The sequence below is a fragment of the Calliphora vicina genome, chromosome 5, assembly GCF_958450345.1.
Source record: "Calliphora vicina chromosome 5, idCalVici1.1, whole genome shotgun sequence".
Taxonomy (NCBI): domain Eukaryota; kingdom Metazoa; phylum Arthropoda; class Insecta; order Diptera; family Calliphoridae; genus Calliphora; species Calliphora vicina.
Genome location: NC_088784.1, coordinates 105,202,954 through 105,225,733, shown reverse-complemented (window position 1 = coordinate 105,225,733; position 22,780 = coordinate 105,202,954). Strand labels below are relative to the sequence as shown.

The 22,780-nt window shown below is 27.8% G+C and overlaps 1 protein-coding gene across 1 annotated transcript in view; it reads right to left on the bottom strand.

Annotated features, from left to right (window-relative positions):
* scaf (scarface) overlaps nt 1-20,665 on the bottom strand; it is a 51,431-nt gene extending 30,766 nt beyond the window's left edge. The window contains exons 1-2 of the mRNA XM_065512147.1: nt 20,568-20,665; nt 3,632-4,051 (exon numbers count right to left, since the gene is read on the bottom strand). Of these exons, the coding sequence (XP_065368219.1) occupies nt 3,632-3,952 (321 nt within the window). The 5' untranslated portion in view covers nt 3,953-4,051; nt 20,568-20,665. The remainder of the gene's footprint in view (nt 1-3,631; nt 4,052-20,567) is intronic.
* Between the last annotated feature and the right edge of the window lie 2,115 nt (nt 20,666-22,780).

Genomic DNA, 22,780 nt, shown 5'->3' with positions numbered 1-22,780 from the left:
TTTCATGATAACAATAATAAATAAAGAGAAGCAATTAAACCTTTGAAGGCAACCGAAATTTAAAATTGTAAAAAACTACTACTATAAACATTTAAAAGCAATTTGCAATTACCTGGACACAAACCCAGTCGTTGTAAACAGTTATTATCCTAGACTCAAACCTAAATTATTCAATACTCTCTCCTTTTACGAAAGAGTGAGAGATAACAGTCACTTATATAGAAGTAAAGCTTTCAGAGAGGTAAAATTTTAATGTTTTCGAGACTGATTAGTTAAAAAACGAGTGGTAAAAATAAAATAGAGTAGGAAATCTAGATGGAGAAATTACATTAGGTTCATCATGATATTGGCATATGCTTTATCATTAGTTTGTTTGTTTGATTTTTTTTTCAAATGCGTCGATTGTTTTAACAAAATTTGGAATAATTGAATGCCAGGCTGAGGTCGTAATCGTACAAACTCGAAACTAGAAATTGTAGATTCTTGGGTAAATTTAGCACAAGCCACATGAAATACTGCTTATCAAAAGTCGACTGATACACAAACAAAAATTAAGCAATTGAATCGCGGGCGATCGAAACTAGAATAATTAGATTGTTGCGTAGATTCAGATTAAACTAAATCCCATAGAAGTTGTTGGCACATGAAATTCGGCCTGTCAAATGGTCTCCTGTAGTTTTTGGGGAAGCAATGTCTATTTTATGGGGACAACCAAAAGGACTATCAGTCTTATGCCCGTAACTTCTACAAATATATATCTACGGGGTAAAATACCCGGCAGATAAAGAGTAACATGACATTAATTTCAAATAAATATCTACGGGTAAAAATTACCAAATTTTTACTCCATAAGTATATAAGCATTGATAGATATCTATTTGTTGAAATTACGGGCATAAAGGTTGCAAATACGTTTCTGCAGACAAACCTAAAATGCTTTCCAGTTTGTGTTTATTTAAACAAATTAATTATTAAGCATTTAAGTAAAACATCGAATTGATAAGTTGTGATTACATCCTTCATATGGCAGCAGTTTTTTTATTTCCATAGATTCAAGACAAATCCAACAAAAATTCAAACAATTTGCTTTGAATAGCAAATCGTTATTTGTTTACCCGAAGTCTTTGGAAAAAGGCAAGCACTCACAGATCTGCTCTTGCATGTAAATCAGTGGTCGGCACAAAGAGAACATGGAATATGGATTATAATATGTTTTTTTGGACATTTTCGGATCCTCGTGGTTATGAGTGACGATCACTGAAGTAAATTATTGAACTTTTAAGTTTCATTTATAAAATGATGGTTCAGCCAGCATATGGACCTAATATGGAAAAATGTGGAAAAATAGCTTCGAAAATTAATTTAAACTCCTACTAAAGCCATTGGATCTTTATGGAAAGTATTTATGAATGTATTTTTTATTCAATATTTTCTCACAAAACATAAGCAGTTATTCTCGGATTACAAGAATATTGACTGAAAACGAAACTGATAGCAAACATGTGATTATGTTAAGTATGAAAACTTTTCTTATGAAAATGGGCATGAGAAAAGCGTATAATTGTTAATACCAGCTATCTTTGGAATGAAAAGAGTTTTTTCAATTTCGTTTCTCATTCATTATTTTTTAATTTTTTAGTGGATTTGATTAAAAATAGTTTTGAAAAGAAAACAAGAATAACATTTTGAAATTACAGGTTTCCTAACTTTCGGAGCAAAAGTTCGTTTAGATCAGTGTCCGCTATAAAGAGATCATGGAGGATTTGTGCTTCATACAGTACAATGTGTCTAAAAGGTGATAATTTAGCTTTTCTAATAATATTTTTATTACTGCAACCTTATATATTATAAGAATTGTCAGTTTTTTCAAAATAATTACTCTCAGTTTCGTTTCTAAACATTAATTTTTAATTATTTAGTGGATTAAGCTAAAAAAAAAAGAAATCAAGCTCTATTTCCGATTTGCTCAGATAGAGAGAAGCAATTAAACCTTTGAAGGCAACAGAAATTTAAAATTGTAAAAAACTACTACTATAAACTTTTAAATGCAATTTGCAATTACCAGGACACAAACCCAGTCGTTATTAACAGTTATTATCCTCAAACCTAAATTATTCAATACTCTCTCCTTTTGCGAAAGAGTGAGAGATAACAGTCAGTTATATAGAAGTAAAGCGTTTAGATCAGTGTCTGGCACAAAGAGATCATAATTAGTATAATTTCTCTCTGCTAATAATTTTTTATTTTAAAAACCTTATGTCATGTCTTTTGCAAAAATAATTACTCTCATTAATTTTTAACTATTTAGTCGATTTCGATAAAAAAAATTGTTTTGACAAGAGAACAAGAACACCTTTTTTAAAGATCTAGATTTCCAATACATATCTCTAAGATGGTTGTTTAGATTAGTGCCGGGCACAAAGATATCATTTTGCATTTGTACAGAGAGTCTAAAAGGAATCAATTTCCTCCAATTATTTTTTAAATAATTACTCTGTTTCGTTTTAAAGCCTTATTTCTTATAATTAAAAATAGTTTTGACTTCAAAACAAGACCAACATTTTTAACAATCTTGATTCGTTTAGATCAGTGTTCTACACAAAGTGATAATTTCATCAAAAGATTAATGAACTCTCTTTCTCTCTCTCTCTCTTTGGAGGTTTTCTATAAAATTCTTTAAATCTTTACTTACTTTTACTTTGCTTTCAATTCAATATTAGAATAAAAGTAAAAGTTATTGCTTATTAGTTGCCCTTAAAGGGTTAAGAGACAAAAATATTGTTTTTGTTTAACAAAATTTGCATAAATGAGTGATTTTTTATTGGCTGTCCCCAGGAACCTGTTTTGCAATTAAACATGAACTTAATGTTTGATACGGACTACATATCTATCTATATGCTGCAACACTGTGTAGGCACAACACAAAACATATTGTGAACGACACACTTTTCCAGCCGAAAACAAACCGGCACATGGACAGACATGCAGCAGACAGACACAACACCGGACGGGATGAATGGATAAAGTAGCATCATATTATTAATACTTATATTACGAAACTCTTATTTTGATTGGCTGTAATAAATGCCAAAAAAATAAGCAAAAATTTGGCAGAAAAGGGCTAAACCGGAAATTAACGGTTAAACTCAAGTGTTTTTTTTTTGTTTTTGATTTGGTATAATTTTAACATAAAGAAAATAATTTAAAATAAAAAAAAAGAAAGATGAAAGAGCAGCAAATAAAAAATAAACTTGATCATAACAATCTGGCGCGATGGCTGGCTTATCTGCATAAAAAAAACTATATTTTTTACTATATCAAGTTTATTGTTTTCACAAACAAATTTTTTGTATTGATAAACGTTTAAAAAACAATATTTTTTTTATATGTGTGTTTATAAATACAAATCTGGGTAAAACCGAAAATAAAATTTCAATTCTGATTATGTAATTTCGGCATGTTTTAAAAACCACACTAAATGTTAATCTTTAATAAAAAATTCATAATATATTTTTGCTAACAAACACTTATAAACACAAATTAATTTATTTATAATTTAATTAATTATTTGTCGTTATTTTTAATTTGAAAAAACCTGTCTTTCTTTTTGAAAATATTTCATTTTTCTTACCTGTACTTTGGGCAATTGTTGGGTGAAATAACCATTCACACACTGATCCTTGGGAACACATTGTTGACCACGTCCACGACACTCCAACAGAGTGGGCAAATATTGTTGACCCATAAAGGGTGAGGCTCTTTTGCTGATCAGCGATAAAAATGCAGCTGCCGGACTTTCTTGTCTGTATTCTTCGTCGTGTCGACTTAATAAACCATTTTGATATTCACCATTCAGGAACATATTGGAGGAATATTGAGAACATTGTACTGCCGTGGCGGCAAATAGTAAAGTGGCCAATAGGCCATATGCTAAACAGCTACAACCTGACATAATGCTTGAATGATTATGAAAGTTGTGTGGGGTGTTGGTGTTTTTATTTATTGTGAACAAATTAATATTAAATCCTGGTGTATTTTAACTAAAAGTAAACTAAAGAGCGAAAATAAATTAGTAATGTTTATAATGGTTTTTTTTTTTAACAAAATTTTAGGAAATCATAATTAAAAGTCTTTTCATAATTAATTTTTAAATTTATTAAAGGTTTATAAACCTACATTTCTATACAAAATTTGTTTTATAAACCTTTAAGAAATTTAAACATTTATTACTCTCCTGTCTATACTTGACAATTAATGACATTTGTTGTCAAGACAAAGTTGTCTGAGCAAAAGCACTAACAAATGTGTCATAACAGATAATTTTTTTATCTAGCCAACCATTTTAACGTTTATCATGACAAAAATTTATCAGGTATAGACATAATCATTCTTTATGTTTTAAAGTGTTTTTAAAAGTGTTTAAAAATTATTGTTTGTGTTTTGTTTCATTGCCATTGTGTTTTTATAAGAAAATTTGTTTTATGTGTAAAATGTTGTTTATATTTAAATTTATACACATTTCCTGAATTTTAGTTCTCTAAACAAAAATTAATTAGCTGGAAAATGTTTATTGAAAAGGTCATCTGTTAAAAAATTCACATTTAAAGTTCTATTTAAATACAAATTATGTGTTATTTATTACATAATTTAGCATAGTAATGGTTAAAATTGACGGTAGAAAAAATACTAAAGTAAGCTAGGTTCACATTGCTTAAATATTTTCTTATTCAGCAAACATTTGCCTTAATACTGCCGAATCTGTAACCGAATATGAGGTCGAACTCGAATTGATTGCATTTGGATATTCTTTGACAGCTTTTAGATCTAATCTAAATATATTTGTTTAGTGCTTATTACTACTGGAACAGTTATCTGTACAGGAAAACCTAGAAATTAATTTTATAATTGTTGGAAAAACAGAAGTAGTGATTTTGAAACGGTAGACAAAGATCGTTTGAAGACCAAGAATAGGAGGCATAGGGTAACATAGAGACGAGACGGAATTGTCAAAAACCTATCTCTTGCAACAACAAAATACATGCTAGACAATGTATTTTGTTGTTGTATCAGAAATATTATTTGTTGTATTTTTGTTTGACAAATCGGAGTGTCTCGTCTCTATGTATAATTCTCTATGATAGGAGGCATTACTCCCTGAATATTTTTATAAAACTCATAAAGAGCTTCCAAAATCATTGGTAGCTACTCATTCAGCAATTTCAAAACATTATCGAGCAGCATGATTCAGCCAAAAGCAGGGAAATTAGGTACCATACGATTTGAAGCTGAGAGACCTTTAAAGACGATTTAGTATGTCTGAAATGCTGTTTGAAGACCAAGAGTTGGAGGCATAACTTCATGAAAATTGTTGTCAAACTCAAAAAGAGATTGGAAAATCATTGGGTGCTACTCAAGCTGCAATTTCGAAACGTTGGCGAGCAGCAGGATTCATCCAAAAGCAATGAAATTGGGTACCATACGAATTGAAGTTGATATACCTTGAAAGACCTTGATTTTGCATGTCCGAAATCCTGTCAAATATTCAAGGCGCTAAGGTAATGCTCAGTATTTGGTGGGAGCAAAAGGGTGCTATATATTATGAGCTGCTGAAATCTGGCCAAACCATCACAGGGTCCATCATAGATTGTCACGATAGACCAGGCGATTCTGTGCTGAACTATTAATCTGAGGGTTGCGGGTTCGATTCCCGCCAGAGACTCTGGGTGTATCTGCAGACAAGCAAAATGCTTTGCAGTTTATGTTTTTTTTTTTTAAAAAAAAGGAAAAATTTACCGAAAGCAACGAGTATTGGCCGAAAATATGCGGCCAGAAATGAAATCGGAACATAACCTGTTAAAAACTATTTAGAAAGAAGTGGTTGAGAAGTTTTGCCTCAACAGCCTTATAGGCCAGATCTTGCCCCATCCGACTACTATTTGTTTCGATCAATGCAGAACGTTCTCTCTCTGGGATACGCTTTACTTTGAAACCGAGTATCCGATATTGGCTTGATTTGTACTTGACTTCAAAAGATGAGCAGTTCTTTTGGCTCGTAATCCATATGTTGCCAGAAAGATGGGAAAAGGTTATAGCTAACAATGGCCAATACTTTTAATAAATTTAAGGAGAAAACATATAAAGAAAATCCCGAAATTTACAGGGGAATTCACAGGAAAATATTTGCGATTAGGATTTTTTTTAATTTATTTCGGTCAGTATTATTCAATGAGTCTTTATAAAACTCAAAAAATGAGCTTAAGATTAAAAGAAACCTTAAAAAACTATACAACCCTCAATGGTTTAAAATGTTTTCAATGGTATTTGTTTTGAAAATATTTGTGTTATTAAAATTTCTAAAGCAAAATGTAAGAGCAAACTTTCTTCAAATAGCTACAATAGAAAACTATTTATTTAATTTAAATATAAAAAGAAAATTATCAAAAGATAATGACAAATTTATTAAAATTGATTTATTTATTGGCAGTGTTTTCAATACATTGAATTTTAGGAATTTGTTATGGAACTAAGCGGCCTTATTTGAAAGAAACAATAAATTAATGTAGACCATAAAAAGCCAAAACATATTTTAAAAATATTTATAAAATTATAAAAATAATTGATAGATTTATTTAAACAAAGGCAGTTATTTTCATTTAGATGGCTCATGTCATTCATTATCTCTGGTAGAAGAGCGGTGATTTTGGATTAATTTCAGAATAAGTTCTATAGTAATTTCAATTTGAAATCGAGTTTATTATTAATTCAAAAAAACTATATTTTTAAGTCAAAATTCTGAAAAACCTGATTTCAATTTATTAAGGACTTTTTTTTATTAAAGGAAGGATTTAGAAACGTTCGGAAATTTGTATAAAATATTAAACAAATTTAATTGCAAAGTTCATTCGAGTACGAGTGTTACTACTTATAAGGCAACACTCTAAGTGTAAATGCGTTTTGGGAAATGATAATGCAAGATCATCATGTGTCTTTCTATTGAATTGACCATGAGATTCACTCGCATGAAAATTAACCCCGCATTGTAAAGGGTGTGTATAAATTTTTTGTTTGTTTCTAAACAAACACAAATTGCAAATACACCCAAAATCTTTGGCGGGAATCGAACCCGCAATCCTCAGATTGCTAATCCAGCACACTATTGTGTAGCCCCGACTTCTTTAGTGTAAAGAAAGAAGGAAATAACTGGATCGTAGTGTCAGTGACTGGTGAAGAAAGTATATTTTAAAAGGTGTTTCTGTATGTTGTAACCCACTTTCCCAAGCCCTCAGAAAACATACTGTTATTTTTACAAGATCTCTTGATTAAGTTTTCGAGAACATCGCTTTTAATAATTTCACTTTCAAAATCTTTCCTCTATTGTTAATATTTGTCAGTTTCTAAACAAATTACCATCCTTATAAACTAAAACAGTTGCTACACAGTTTTAAAATTAATCACTGGTCACACATCATTTGCAAAAACTTCCTAATCCAACCGACACCTTATAATTATATGGTTTTCAACATCACACTACATCAATTAATTTGCCACAAAATACAAATTGCTGTAAATAAATTATTTAACTTATTTACTAAGGCAGTCCATAGTTTTGCCGTTAAACATTAGTTAGAAAAACTCATAAACAATAATTTCATAATGTGCACTAAACACTAACACTTCATTCATTCAGCCAGTAAACAGTATTTACAAAAAATAATATTTAAAGTTCTCATACTCGTGCATATGTATGTACGTACGTATGTATTTTATATTACTTGTCACCTTGCAGCAATTATGACATTATCAACTTAATCACATTAAATTCTGCTGCAATATTTTGAGGCAGCCATAAGCTATGACAACATTTACTCATTTACACATATGGTGGATACTATATAAATTGTACGAGTACTACTTTACTGCAGTAGTTCTGGGTACACTGTCCCGAATTAGAGAATTTTCATATCATTTAAGATCTACATACTGCATTAGATATGTGTCTAGTTATTTTAACATGTTCATGTTCTAGGCGAAAGTCAGACTAAACTCTGGATTATAAACCAAACACTTACCCCCAGTAACACGAAGTCTGGTTATGTGTTAACTAATAGTTATACTGACAGTTTTCATACAAAAATAATTTTAACCTACATTATAACTGTTAGTTAACGCCTAACCAAGCTTCGTGTTAATGGGGGTTAGTAACATTTATTCTCCAATAGATTACTTCTGGTGGGTAAAATAACTACCTTCTAAAGAGCAGTACCAAAAAGGTTAAATTGACTACAACTTAGATTACTTAGAGACACTAAAGTGACTTGACGCTAAATTATATGGGATGTAAAAAGTAACAAACTGTGTTATCTTTGCATCACAACAAGAACTAACGTGTCAAATGACCAAAAAAATAATTGAATTTGAGTCAGTAGTAATTACACATTCGCCAAAATTACAGTCTGAAAGGGGAAACATTGATTATTGCTAAAACTGCTGGGTCGTATTTGCAAACACTGCACACTATTGAACATTATTAATCATAACTTCTTTGGGAATGTTTATAACTGTCAGGGATGGAAATTTACATTCCTCTTCGGTATTGAAATATTCATAGTAGTAGTTTTCTTTACTCTAAGATTTGTAAAATTTTAATTTCTAAAAATACTGTTATACATAAAATATATAATAATTTCTATAGAAAATACTGTCATATACAATGATTTCTATACAAAATACTGTTATACACAAAGATTCCTAAAGGAAATACTGTTATATACAACATTTACTATAGGAAATACTGTTATACACAAAGATTCCTATATAAAATATTGGGTGTATGACTTAAAAATTCGAGATTTACAATAGATGGCGCATCTTTTCAACGCTTTTTTTGTTTAATAACTTATTTGACATTTTAAAGTGTAAAAATCTGTTATTTATTCTCACTTAGTTATTGAACATTATAGTGTAAACAACAAAGTTTTTTTAGCTTCGAAAATATCGAATTTTGTATCAACAAAGCGTCATATGCAGGAAGTTTTGCTTTAATTTGAAAAAAGTGCCGCTGATGTACACCAATTGCTCATCAAAGATTATGGTGAATGAGTTCCATCGGTTTCAACATATGATAGATGATTTCTGCAGTTCAGATGTGGTGATTTTGACATGGAAGACAAATATCGCCCAGGCCAGCCAAAAAAGTTGAAGACCAAGAATTGGAGATATTACACCATGAATATTGTTGTCAAACTCAACAAGAACTTGCAAAATCATTGGGAGCGACTCAACCTGCGAGCAGCAGGATTCATTCAAAAGCAGGGTAATTGGGTATCATACGAATTGAAGACGAGAGACCTTGAAATACGATTTTGAATGTGAGAAATGATGCTTGAACGCTATAAAAGAAAATCATTTTTGCACCGAATCATTTCAAGCGATGAAAACTGGATCCATTATATTAACCCGAAGCAAAAGAGATCGTATGTGAAGCCCTGCAAACCAACCGAATCGACACGAAAGTCAAATATCCATGGCGCTAAGGTAATTTTTTGTCTTTAGTAGGAACAAACGGGTCCTACTTATTATGAGCTGCTGAAATCTGCCCAGATCATCTCAAGAAACCTGTGCCGAGCGCAACAGATTAGTTTGAAGCGAGTATTGGCCGAAAAACGCCCAGAATATGAGGCAAGACATGAAATCGTAATATTCCATCATGACAAAGCTCGGCCACATGTTACAATAATTGTTAAAAACTATTTCGATCGATGCAGAACGTTATCTGTGATACACTTCACTTCAGAACAGAGTATCCGAAATTGGCTTGATTCGTTCTTGACCTCAAAAGATGATTCCTATAGAAAATACTTTTATGAACAAAATTTTCTATGGAAAAGACTAGAATCCCAATAAGCATTTTTACTGGAATTCAAGTTGAAACCAACTTTAATTCAAGCCTTGAATTACAGTTGTATTGCATTTTATTTCCATGGCATTCTCCAGTAAAAAGTAAACATAAATTCAAGTCATATGTTTTTTGTTTAAAAAATATTAAATTTTTTAAATACTTTTCAAGTTTAAAACATAATTACATTTGCATTCAAGTCAAGTTTCAAAGAAATGTTCAAGTGCTTGAATTTTTGGGGTTTTGGTGCTTATTGGATCCCAATAAGCATTTTTACTGGAATTCAAGTTGAAAGCAAGTGTAATTTCAGCCTTGAATTATAGTCAAGCAAATGAATTACAGTTGTATTACACTTTATTTCAATAGCATTATCCAGTAAAAATGAAACTGAAATTCAAGCCATATATTTTTTGTTTGAAAATATTTAAATTTTTTCAAATACTTTTCAAGTTTAAAACATTATTACATTTGCATTCAAGTCAAGTTCCAAATAAATGTTCAAGTGCTTGAATTTTTGGGGCTTTGGTGCTTATTGGATTGTCTTGAAATTTAACCAGAAATGCTATTGTCACAGCATTGCGTTTTTCTAACACTCAAATATGGGTTCAGTTATTTTGCAGTAAGGCAAAATCAAAAGAAAACAAGATTAATACAACATGAATGGACATGCTTTCCATTAAGTTATTTAGAGTCTAAAAAACTGTTCTAATTTGTTTATTTTTGCATAAAATGCTGAGAATTGTTGAAATGTATCAAAAGAGTTGTGGGAGTACTTTTGAATGTGTAAAATTATTCCAAATAGTACCATTCTATCATGTTTTCCACACCTGTTGTTTGAATATTGTACCGGTACGAACGAGTACTCGTAATCGTACGTGTTCAAGTTTGTGTATTTTTAAAAATTCTATACATTTATATGGATTTTATTTTTACGTAATAAAATTAGATTTTTTTTTTTGGCTTTCGTCAAAAATCTATTTGTTTTTTCAATATTGCAATGTACACACTGAATATTAAAACGTTAAACGTTGAGTGTGGTTTTTTGGGCGTTTTTTTTTCCTATGTAAATAGTGTAGCAAACGTAAAGTTATTAGTTGGTGTGATTTTCAAGAGTGTTTTTCTGATAAAGATAGATAATTATTTAGAAACTACTTGTTACAACTTTTTGCAGGGAAATACAATATTTAAATATGACAACATGTGTAAAAATGTATAGCCGGTTGCAAACTATTTGATATGACAGCTGAAGCTTTATTGGATATTAATAGATATTTCGATTTACAAACAGTTAATGAATTATTTGTAATTCCTTATAAATAATATTTGTTTTGTAGTTGAGTAGAAATTCATAGGTTACTTTAAGAGTATTGGGATATATTTTAAACTACGTAACATAGAATAAATATAAAATATAGCGAATAAAATATACCTCCTAATAAGCACCAAAGTTCCAAAACTTCAAGCATTTTGTTGGAATTCGACTTGAAGCCATAATTTTTTAACAAAAAACATATGGCTGGAATTTATGTTTCCTTTTTACTGGAGAATGCTGTTGATATAAAGTGTAATACAACTATAATTTAATGGCTTGACTATAATTCAAGGCTTGAATTACACTTGCTTTCAACTTGAATTCCAGTAAAAATTTTTATTATACTAAGTCTGTTGTCAAACACCCCAATAAGCATTTTTGCTTGAATTCAAGTGTATTTCAAACCTTTGAATTATTGTATTACACTTTATATCAATAGCATTCCTCAGAATTTTAGTTTGAAAAATATTAAATTTTTTCAAATGTTTTTCAAGTTTAAAATATAATTATGATTGCATTCAAGTAAAATTCCACCAAAATGTTCAAGCGCTGGAATATTTAGGGCCAGCTAAACTTGTAAAGTAAATTTATCTCAAGTCTCTTTAATTAAAAGCCAGCCTTCGTATTGTTAAATACATTAATGTTAGAATATCTATTTTTTTTTTTGGTTGGCCAAATTGTTAAGCAACTCTATTAGTTTCGTTATTTTCTGGTTTACAACTCCAACTCTAATGTTGCACATACTGTGGCACAAGTGTCTGTCTAAACATGTTAAAAGTTTTTGGGTGTTTGTGGCATGTCAAACAACTTAGAAGGAAGTAAATAATTTTTCTTTCAAACATGTTGAGAATTTTAGCACATTACATTGTCAGAAAACATCAATAGATCAAATGATGGGTTTTTGTGTGGCAAATTTTAAGCCAACATGTTAAAATACTAGCTGACTAGGCTTTTTGTTTAAATAAGTTTCGTTTTTAAGTATTAATCAACAACAGCCAAGCTCTGCTCGAAAACACTTTTTATTCTATGAATTTAACAAAATTACACCGACAATTCAAATAAAGCAACAAAGTTTTCTTACAAATTGTGGTTTACGAAATTTGTTTGTCTGTTACCAGCTGTTTTTAAAAGTACATAAACAATATTATTTATTTATTTACCTCTAAATAGGTAAATAAGTAACTAAGTATTAGTATGTATATACCGGCTGTTGTATTTGTTTGTACATATTTATTTAGATGCTCAATTTAGTCTGCTGCTTGTCTGTCTAATTGTCCGTCTTTAGCTGTTTGTGCTTCTTTTATTTATTTTATATTTTTCATTTTGTTGCAAGCAGCAGATCTTCTGCAAATAAGTTTTGCAATTTCCATTTTTGGAGGGAATAACCAGCAAGCATTACTTTACATAGCCGCTTTTTTATTTAGACTCACGACAAAATTTTGTATTTTTTTTTTCATATATGAAAAACATCAGAACATCTTTAACCATAAACTTGTTTTAAACAGAAAAAATAAAAAATAAAACGTTTATTAAAAGTAATAAATTTTTATATTTTAAAATTGTGTTTTTTTTTTTGGTTATGACACGCGACCATTTAACAATGCTGCTGCTATACAGCCTCAAAACCAAAGAAGGTAAAAAAATATAATAATATATAATTTTTTTGGTGGCTAATAATCGGTTTTAATATCGGTTATTTGTTTGGTAATGTGTGCTGAAATGGATGCATTTATTTAAGATTTTGTGTCAGCATTATTTGTTTGAAATAAATTATAATTTATTTGAATATTCTAAATTCAAGTTTGTCACATCAGGGCCAGACATGGTGTCTGGAATATTTGAAGACTAAACAGGCTTTTGCATGATAAAACATGAGAAAACAACAGCAAAGTGCTGTATCACTGTGTGACAGGGATGGAAAATTAAAATGTTCTGTAGAAAATACTGTTATACAAACAATTTTAACAGAAACAACTGCTATACACAAAATTTTCTAAGAAAAAACTGTTATACAGAAAACTTATACAGAAAATATGTACTGTTATACATAAAATTGTTTATGTAACCAACTGTTATACAGAACATTTTATACAGAAAAAGACCTCATTATGGAAAATACTGTTATACATAAAATTTTCTATGGAAAATACTTATATACAGAAAATATTCTAGAGAAAATAATGTTAAACACAAAATTATCTACAGGAAAAAACTGTTATACACAAAAGTATCTTTAGAAAAAACAAATGTACAGAACATTTTCCACCGAAAAATACCGAAAATTTCTTATAAAAAAAACTGTTATACAGAAAATTTTCTATAGAATAACTCTTATACAGACAATATTCAACTGTTATACAAATAATTTTCTATAGAATAACTCTTATACAGACAATATTCAACTGTTATACAGAAAATTTTCTATAGAAAAAACTGTTATACAGAAAATTTCTTATATGAAAAACTGTTATACAGATAATTTTCTGTAGAATAACTCTTGTACAGACAATCTTCAACTGATATAAAAAAATGCTCTATAGAAAAAACTGTTATACAGCAAGTTTATTTAAAAAAAACTGTTATATAGCACATTTTCTATAGAAAAAAAAACTGTTATACAGGAAATTTCTTGTATAAGCAACTGTTATACAGAACATTTTCTACCGAAAAAACTGTTATACAGAAAATTTCTTATATAAAAAACTGTTATACAGACAATTTTCTATAGAATAACTCTTGTAAAGACAATCTTCAACTGTTATAAAAAAAATGTTATATAGAAAAAACTGTTATACATGAAGTTTCTCTAAAAAAAACTGTTATATAGCACATTTTCTATAGAAAAAAACTGTTATACAGAAAATTTCTTGTATAAACAACTGTTATACAGAACATTTTCTATAGAAAAAACTGTTATACAGAAAATTTCTTATATAAAAAAACTGTTATACAAACAAATTACTATAGAATAACTCTTGTACAGACAATCTACAACTGTTATAAAAAAATTTTATATAGAAAAAACTGTTACACAGCAAGTTTTTTTAAAAAAAACTGTTCTATTGCACATTTTCTATAGAAAAAAACTGTTATACAGAAAATTTCTTGTATAAACAACTGTTATACAGAACATTTTCTATAGAAAAAACTGTTATACAGAAAATTTCTTATATAAAAAACTGTTATACAGAGAATTTTCTATAGAATAACTCTTATACAGACAATCTACAACTGTTATAAAAAAAATTATATAGAAAAAACTGTTATACAGCAAGTTTCTTTAAAAAAAACTGTTGTATAGCACATTTTCTATAGAAAAAAATTGTTATACAGAACATTTCTTGTATAAACAACTGTTCTACAGAACATTTTCTATAGAAAAAACTGTTATACAGAAAATTTCTTATATAAAATACTGTTATACAGACAATTTTCTATAGAATAACTCTTATACAGACAATCTTCAACAGTTATACAGAAAATTTCTTATATAAAAAACTGTTATACAGAAAATTTTCTATAGAAATACCCTCATTATGGAAAATACTGGTCTACAGAAATTTTCTATAGAACAAACTGTTATACAAAATATTATCTGTTGAACAAACTGTTATACAGAAAATTTTCGAAATACAACTTTTTTTTTTTTTTTTTCAATATGTCAAAATTAAAAGAAGAATGACACGACATGATCGGACATGCTTATATCAAACCTCAAATCGTCATGAGTCTACATGAAGGTGTTAATTTTTGTCGTAAAATACCAGATATAGTATCAAATGAGTCGCGTGAATATAACGGTATTTTTTAATATGAAAAATGTACAATCGCATCAACTTTTTCATTAGTTGGACACAAACTAATAGACATATGAGACGGAAAAGGTATACAGACCCATTGTGTCTTCTTTCCAAAGAATATTGTGAAAAAAATTCAATAAATTTAAAACGTTCCCTTTCGAATTTAAATCTGATGATATCTGTTCATACTAGTACTATTTAAGGAATTTAGCAATACTTTGGCCAATAAGCAATTTTACTACAATTCAAGTTGAAAACAAGTGTAATTCAAGCCTTGAATCCAGTGTCAAGCAATTAAATTATAGTTGTATTACACTTTATATCAATAGTACTCTCCAGTGAAAAGGAAATATAAATTTAAGCCATATGTTTTTTGTATGAATAATATTTTAGGTTTTCAAATATTTTTCAAGTTTAAAACATAATTATTTTTGCATTCAACTTAAATTTCAGCAAAATGTTCAAGTGCTTGAATTTTTAGGGTTTAAGTGCTAATTGGATATATAGTTTTAATTTTAGTACATATTTTCTAATTAGTTGTCAATCAAATGATTTTCAAATTATAATCAATTTTAATTTTCCAATTGATAAGCAAATGTATAAAATTTCATCATTATTTTTATTATTTTAAACTGAATCATTTAATTTATTTTCTTGTAAGTTGCTCTCAAAAGTCTATGAGTTAACATTATTGATATAAATGGAAGAATTGGAAAGTTTGTATTGTAATCAATTTTAAATTGATGCAATATTTCCATAAAGAGTCAATGAGGTTAAAATTAAATTAATAAACTAATAATTAGTATATATATGGAGCGTTTATATTTTGTAACAAAGTTATAATTAATTAGCTTTGATTGAGTTTGATAAAGATTTAATCAAGTTTTCTTTGTCTTAATAATTTTTATAGGATGTTGCACATGCACAGACATGCTTAAATGTTACACTTAAAGATTCTTAATTTGTTGAGTTTTGAGTTGCTCTACTTAGAATGAATTTTTTGAAGGTCGTTCAAAATGGTTTGTTGTAACAGAAAACATGTTGTAGGGAATATATATTGCAAAATCTTTATGGGTTTTATCAAGAAATTGTCTTTTATTTAATCAAGTATGTTAACTATATGTTACATAAACTTTTGCTTAAATATTTTATAAAATAAAAAAAGTTATTGTATCAGAAAACGTGTAAAATATTTAACGAGCTTCATTTTTTTGTATTGTAACAAATATTGATACAAACTCCAAGATATTATTTTATTTCCAAAACTATATAAAAAAACATCGTTAATACTAATTAAAAAAAACCACATATTATCAACAAAAATTAAATATGCATAAAAGAAGAAACCATGATTCACTATATTAACGGATTTTGAAAATTTCTAAAAAGACAATACTACTGTAATAAACAATAAACAGCTACTGAAAACGAAATACGCCATAAAAAAACCCAACACTAAAATTTTTTTCAAATTTAATTTAGTGCAACCTAAATTTTAAATTTAACAGCAAAAAATATTTGGTATTTTTATTTATTTTTTATTCCTTCTATTAGAACTTTGTTTGTTTCATTTTGTAAATTATAGTAATAGAAATAGAAAGTATAAATTATGTAGACATATGGATTTTAATATTTTGTTTTGTTTAATTTGGCTAACAATTTTGTTAGTTTGTGTTGTTTTTAAAACAAGTTCTTTTCAAATTTTATAATTTATGTGTAATTTAACAAAAGTTATAAACAAAAAAACATTTTTTAACAACTCTTAAATCTTTTAAATTTTGCCAAAAGCATTTTTTTGATTATAATCATTTCTTTTTTTTCTTGTTTAAGTTGATTTTATTTTATTTTTTTATTGTTATTTTGTCTATTATTAGAATTGACAAAATAGCTAAATTATTTTAATGATTTTAAAAATATTTACCATACATAAACATAAATTTGATATGAAATTTTTTAATTTGTTTGAAAAGTTCTATGTAATTCTGGATATACCAAAGAACAAGTTTGTAAATTTTGTCAATTTATACATTAAATTATGGCACGTGCTAAGGTTTTGTTAAAAAAATCAATAGATTTCGGGTTTATATCAAAAAAATTATATAGATTTATCTTGTGTGTGTAAAACACTGTCATATTTGAAACATATAATCATATAAAATGAAATTCATGAGTTAATGTTTATTATGGTCCTAAGTAGTTCGGTATTGAAAATCAGCAAAATCGCTTGAGTAGAAAACATGTTATGAACAAATATGTAAGACCACCTCAAAGGAATTTTAGGTTTTTAACAAAATTTAGTTTTAATAATTTTAATATAGCTCTTAGATAAATGTTGTTGTAATGTGTGTATAAGTTTAAATGTAAATAACAAAATATGTTGTTGTTGTATTTTGTATACTGTTTAAAAAAGCAACAACAACTTACAGTGTATGTGTAAATGAACCTTAATGTTGAAACGACTGTAATTTGTTTTATACTAGTTTTAGGTGAAAAGTTATAAAATTGTTTTAGATTAAATTAAAATAAATTAAAGCAGAATCTTCTTAAGCCTGTTTTTTTGAATTATACTTGAGTTTTTTGATGAAATGAATCAATTCAAAGATATTGAAAAATAAAATTACAAAAATTTGTTTTAACCTTGACATTTGCAATAAGATGTTAATAGTCTCTATTTACTTGAGATATTAAGGCAAAAACCTCTTTAGAATCTTTATTATTTTTAATTTTATTACATGCTTAAATGTTCAACATAAAGATTCCTAAACCAAAGATTTAATTTAATGTTAGTATATCATCATACATTATTTACCGCCTGTTTATAAAATGTGATATATATGAGCTATAACTCGAAAATGATTCATGTAACTCTATTTTCAAATAAAAAATATGGAAAACTTGATGGATACATAGAAAACATAGATTGGATAATGACTTGCAATTATGAATGACACATAGAAAGCGAAATTAAGCAAATTTATGTTTGTGACATTTGACCTTTAATATCTTAAGTAACAGTAGCAAAATAAATATGTGTGACCTTTGACCTTCAATATCTCAAGTAGCTGATACACATATTTTTTAATTTCGACGTAATTTCTCCAAATCAATATTTGCAAAATCTACTTTTTAAAAAGTTTTTCTAATAAAATTATTAGGCCCTAATTTTGTAAATCACGTCACAAAGTGATTTTATATGGAAAGCAAAAACAAAATTTCAAAAATTTTAAAAATTTGTTTTTGTTTTATATACAAATTCTTAACAGAACAAACGCACAAAAATTCAAGCGTTGATTTGCCTTTCATAATTTGAAAATTTTGTATATAAAACAAAAACAAATTTTTAAAATTTTTGAAATTTTGTTTTTGCTTTCCATATAAATATCACTTTGGTGACGTGATTTACAAAATTTGGGCCTTAGTTTTTTTGCCATATTCATTTTCAACAAAATAGGCAATAAAATTCAGGGCAAATTTAATTTAATTATTTTGTTTGAAATTTTTTTTTGGAAGTTTGTGTTTCCAAAAATTAAAATTGAAATTAAAATGATTTACAGTTTTCAAGAAAGTTGAATATTAAATTTTATTTTAGAATTTCAGAAAAAAATTTCCAATTTTTATAAAAAAAAATTATGTCAAATTAAATTTTTAGGAAATTTTTTTTAAATATTTTTCAACATTTTTTTTTACAAATTTTATGAAAACACTATTTATCACCTAAAAGAATAAATTTAAAACTTTTTTTTTTAATTTAAAGATTTTGTTATAAAATTATTACTTTTTTTGCACTGCTATTAAATTGAGGGCAACAAATTTTAGTATTTGATTTAATTCCCAAAATCAATGTTATCAAAATCAAATTTATTATTAAGTTATTGTTATAAAAACTATTACTTTTTTTGCTTTTCTTGCTATTCTTTTGAATAAAATAGACGAACACAGTTAGCTGCTAATAAAAGGCAACATTCTCACACTGCAAGAAAATCGAGGGCAACAAATTTTAGTATTTGATTTATTTTCCAAAATCAATGTATGCAAAATTAATTTTTTAATAAAGTTTTTGTTATAAAACTATTAGTCTTTTTGCAATATTCATTTGAATGAAATAGCCATACACAGTTAGCTGTTAATAAAAGGCAACATTCTCAGACTGCAATAAAATCGAAGTCAAAAAATTTAAATTTTTTAATCAATTGGTTTGTTGAGTAAAACTTTTCTTTTGAACAGAATATACACACTAAGATGCTAATAAAAAGCAGGATTCTCACATTGCAATAAAATTGTGGGCAAAAAAATTATTTTTTTTAATTTGAAAATTTTTATTAGAATAAAACGGCAAGTTAAGGGCAAAGTGCAAAATTTTTGACAGTTTTAAAAATTTAAATTCTTTTTATTTGAAAATTTTTTGTAATTTTTGTAACTTGCAGTCCAGTTAAGGGCAAAAGGCATAATTTTTGTCAGAAAAGTGAAATTTATTTTAAAAAATGTTAAAAAAAAATTCCAAAAATTTTATTGGAAATTTTTTTAAATTATTTTTGAGTAATAATATATTATTTTTGAGTAATAATATATTAGGAAAAAAGGCAAAGTTTTTACAATCACTTTTTTTAACTGACTTTTTATTCCAAACTATGTAATTGAAAAAGTAAAATATTTGAACTTGTTGGTAACAAAAATATTTACTAATTCTTCTAAGAATTTAAAAATATTTTGTTTAAATATAATTTTTAACCATAAAACTGGCCTTAAACTGACCGCAAATATGTAATTATTTGAATTCTCATAAAACAATTTTTACGATAATCACTGGCATTTAAGTTCATTGATAAATTTTTAACATTTAAGCTCATATTTATGACATTTCTGCCATTGAGTAATTGAGTAACTGTCATTGATTATTTTGAAAATGTCAAATTGACAAAACAAAAGACTTTAGCCACAAACTTTCTTGGAGAAACAATGACACGGAACGCTTTAAGTTCTTTGGCAGAGGGCCATTAATGACAATTTTCTGATGTTTTTAAATAAATTTTCAACTTGAACATAAATTTTTTAAAGTACACAATGCACATAAAAATAACTATTGTGTTTTTTTTTGCAAAAAGTCGTAAATTGTCAACAAACAGCAGCAGCACAATTGCAAACAAACATTGTTTTATTTAGTAAAATGTATGAAAAATAAACAAAAATAGCAAATAATTTATTTATTTTGATAATCATAAACAAACATCTATTTAGTTTTAAAACAAACGAAAATTTATTCTAAAATTTGTTTATTTTCTGCTGATTTTTATTTAAATTTTATTTTTTTTATAATTCTTACACTCTCAGCTAAATTATTAATCCTTTTAATTAAGACTTTTGTCTAAATGGCTTTGTTTTTTTTAATTTAAAATTTTTAAACACTTTTATTTTTCAAACACTTTATATAAAATTGTTTTCATTACAGTTCTTTTTAATAAATAAATATTTATTTAGTTTATTTCATACAGTTTTTTTTTGGTTTGTCTTTTTATTTTTTTTAAATAAATTTTTATTTAATTTTATTTGTTTTTTCCTTTACCTATTTATTTAGATTTATTTTCTTTTTGTTTTTTGTCAGATCAATTAAGTTTTGAACACCAAACGCTTAAGTCAACGTCCGCGCGCACTAGTTGTTTATGATTGTGTTGATTTGTGCTAAAGTCGTGCCTTTTATATGCAGCCGCATTTTGGTGGGTGAAGCTTGACGCTAGCGCTCGTACATTAACGTACATCTTTACAGATTGGCCCCATGTATCCACACATTATTATTATTATTATTGTTTTTGTCTCTTCTTGTTTCTGGGTTTCTTCTTAAAACCAAAATTTTGTTGTTTTGTTATAAATTTCTGTTTAACTCTTCTTTTTGCATGGCTCACCAGCCATCATCATCATCATTAACCAGCATCGCATCAGCTGCTTAAAGTGTCTGCAAAACAAGTGTTTTGGCGTTTTCCCCCCTCAGTTTATCTTTCTTCTTGAAGTCTTTTAACTCTGCCAACGCCACTTAATGCTGCCTACGTCTCCCATAACGTTAACGTTTTAAAGTTTTGTGTAGTAAATTGTTTTCTATTCGTCTCTCGCCGTCTCTGTAGCCGGTTCTGTTAACGTCTCAGTTCTCTGTTCTAGGAGAAGATGTTGCTCTTAGTGAATTATTAAAAATACTTAATAACTCTGTCTTTACTTTGCTCTTTTTCTCTGTAGGTTTTTGTTTTGTTTATAACTCTCTTTCTCAGTTTGCACTTTTGGCATGACAAACAAATATGGAAAAAAAATCACACAAAATAATTGTATATTGGGGTGTTTTGTGTTGCAAAACATATTTTAAAATTCATTCAATTTTATTCATTCATGGCATTAATTGTTCTAATTTTTAATGTTGATCTTAAATGAGTCCTAAAAAATTAAAAAATTGTTTAAAAAATTGGAATTGGAGGCATTGCATCATGAAGATTGTTTTCAAACTCAACAAGAGCTTGCAAAATCATTGAGAGCTACTCAAGCAGCAATTTCAAAACGTTTGCGAGTAGCAGGATTCATCCAAAAGCAGGGAAATTGGGTTCCAACGAACTGAAGCCGAGAGCTTGAAAAACGATTTTGCATGTTCGAAATGATGCTTGAACTCTATAAAAGAAAATAATTTTTGCACCGAATCATTACTGCAGATGAAAAATTGATCCATTACGATAACCCATAGCGTAAGAAGTCGTATGTGAAGCTCTCCCAACCAGCCGAATCGACACCAAAGTTAAATATCCATGGCGCTAAGGTAATTATCTATTATGAGCTGCTGAAAACTGATCCGACCATCACAGGGAACCTGTACTGAACGGAACTGATTCATTTGAAGCGAGCATTGGCTGAAAAACGCCCAGAATATGCGACCAGACATGAAACCGTAATATTCCATCATAGCAACGCTCAGCCACATGTTGCAGTATCTGTTAAAAACTATTTATTAGAATATAATGGTCGCTTTATAGTCCAGACCATGCCCCGTCCGACTACAATTTGTTTCGATCGATGCAGAACGCTCTCTCTCTGGGATACCCTTCACTTTGAAACAGAGTATCCGATATTGCCTTGATTCGTTCTTGGCCTCAAAAGATGAGCAGTTATTTTGGCTCGGAATCCATATGTTGCCAGAGAAATGGGAAAAGGTCATAGCTAACAATAGCCAATATTTTGAATAATTTTTTGTTGTACAAATGTTTCAAAATAAAAGCTAAAAATTTGAAAAAATCCCGCATTTTTAAGTCATAAAGTTTTATTTAAAATTATTTCATATATTTTTAACTGATTTGTTTAAAATTCATTGATAAATACTAAACTTTTTCACACAATTATACTACACCATTTCCTAGTGTATTTAAGAATTTTCAAAATCAATTTCAGAATTTTCCATTTGCATTTAAGAAATTTCCAATTGTTTTTTGCAATTTCCCATTTGTATTTCAAATTCTAATAGCAATACCAATGGAAATTTCTGAAATACAAATAGGAATATCAGAAATTCAATTGGAAAATTCTGAAATACAATTATAAACTTTTTAAATATGTATAATACATTAAAACTTCTGAAATACAAATGGAAATTTCTGAAATACAATCAGGAAATTCCGAAATATAATTAGAAAGTTGTGAAATATAAATGGAAACTTCTGAAATACAATTACAAAATTCTGAAATACAATTAGAAACTTCTGAAATACAATTGGAAATGGTGTAGTAAAGTGGTATATACTTTTTTCACTG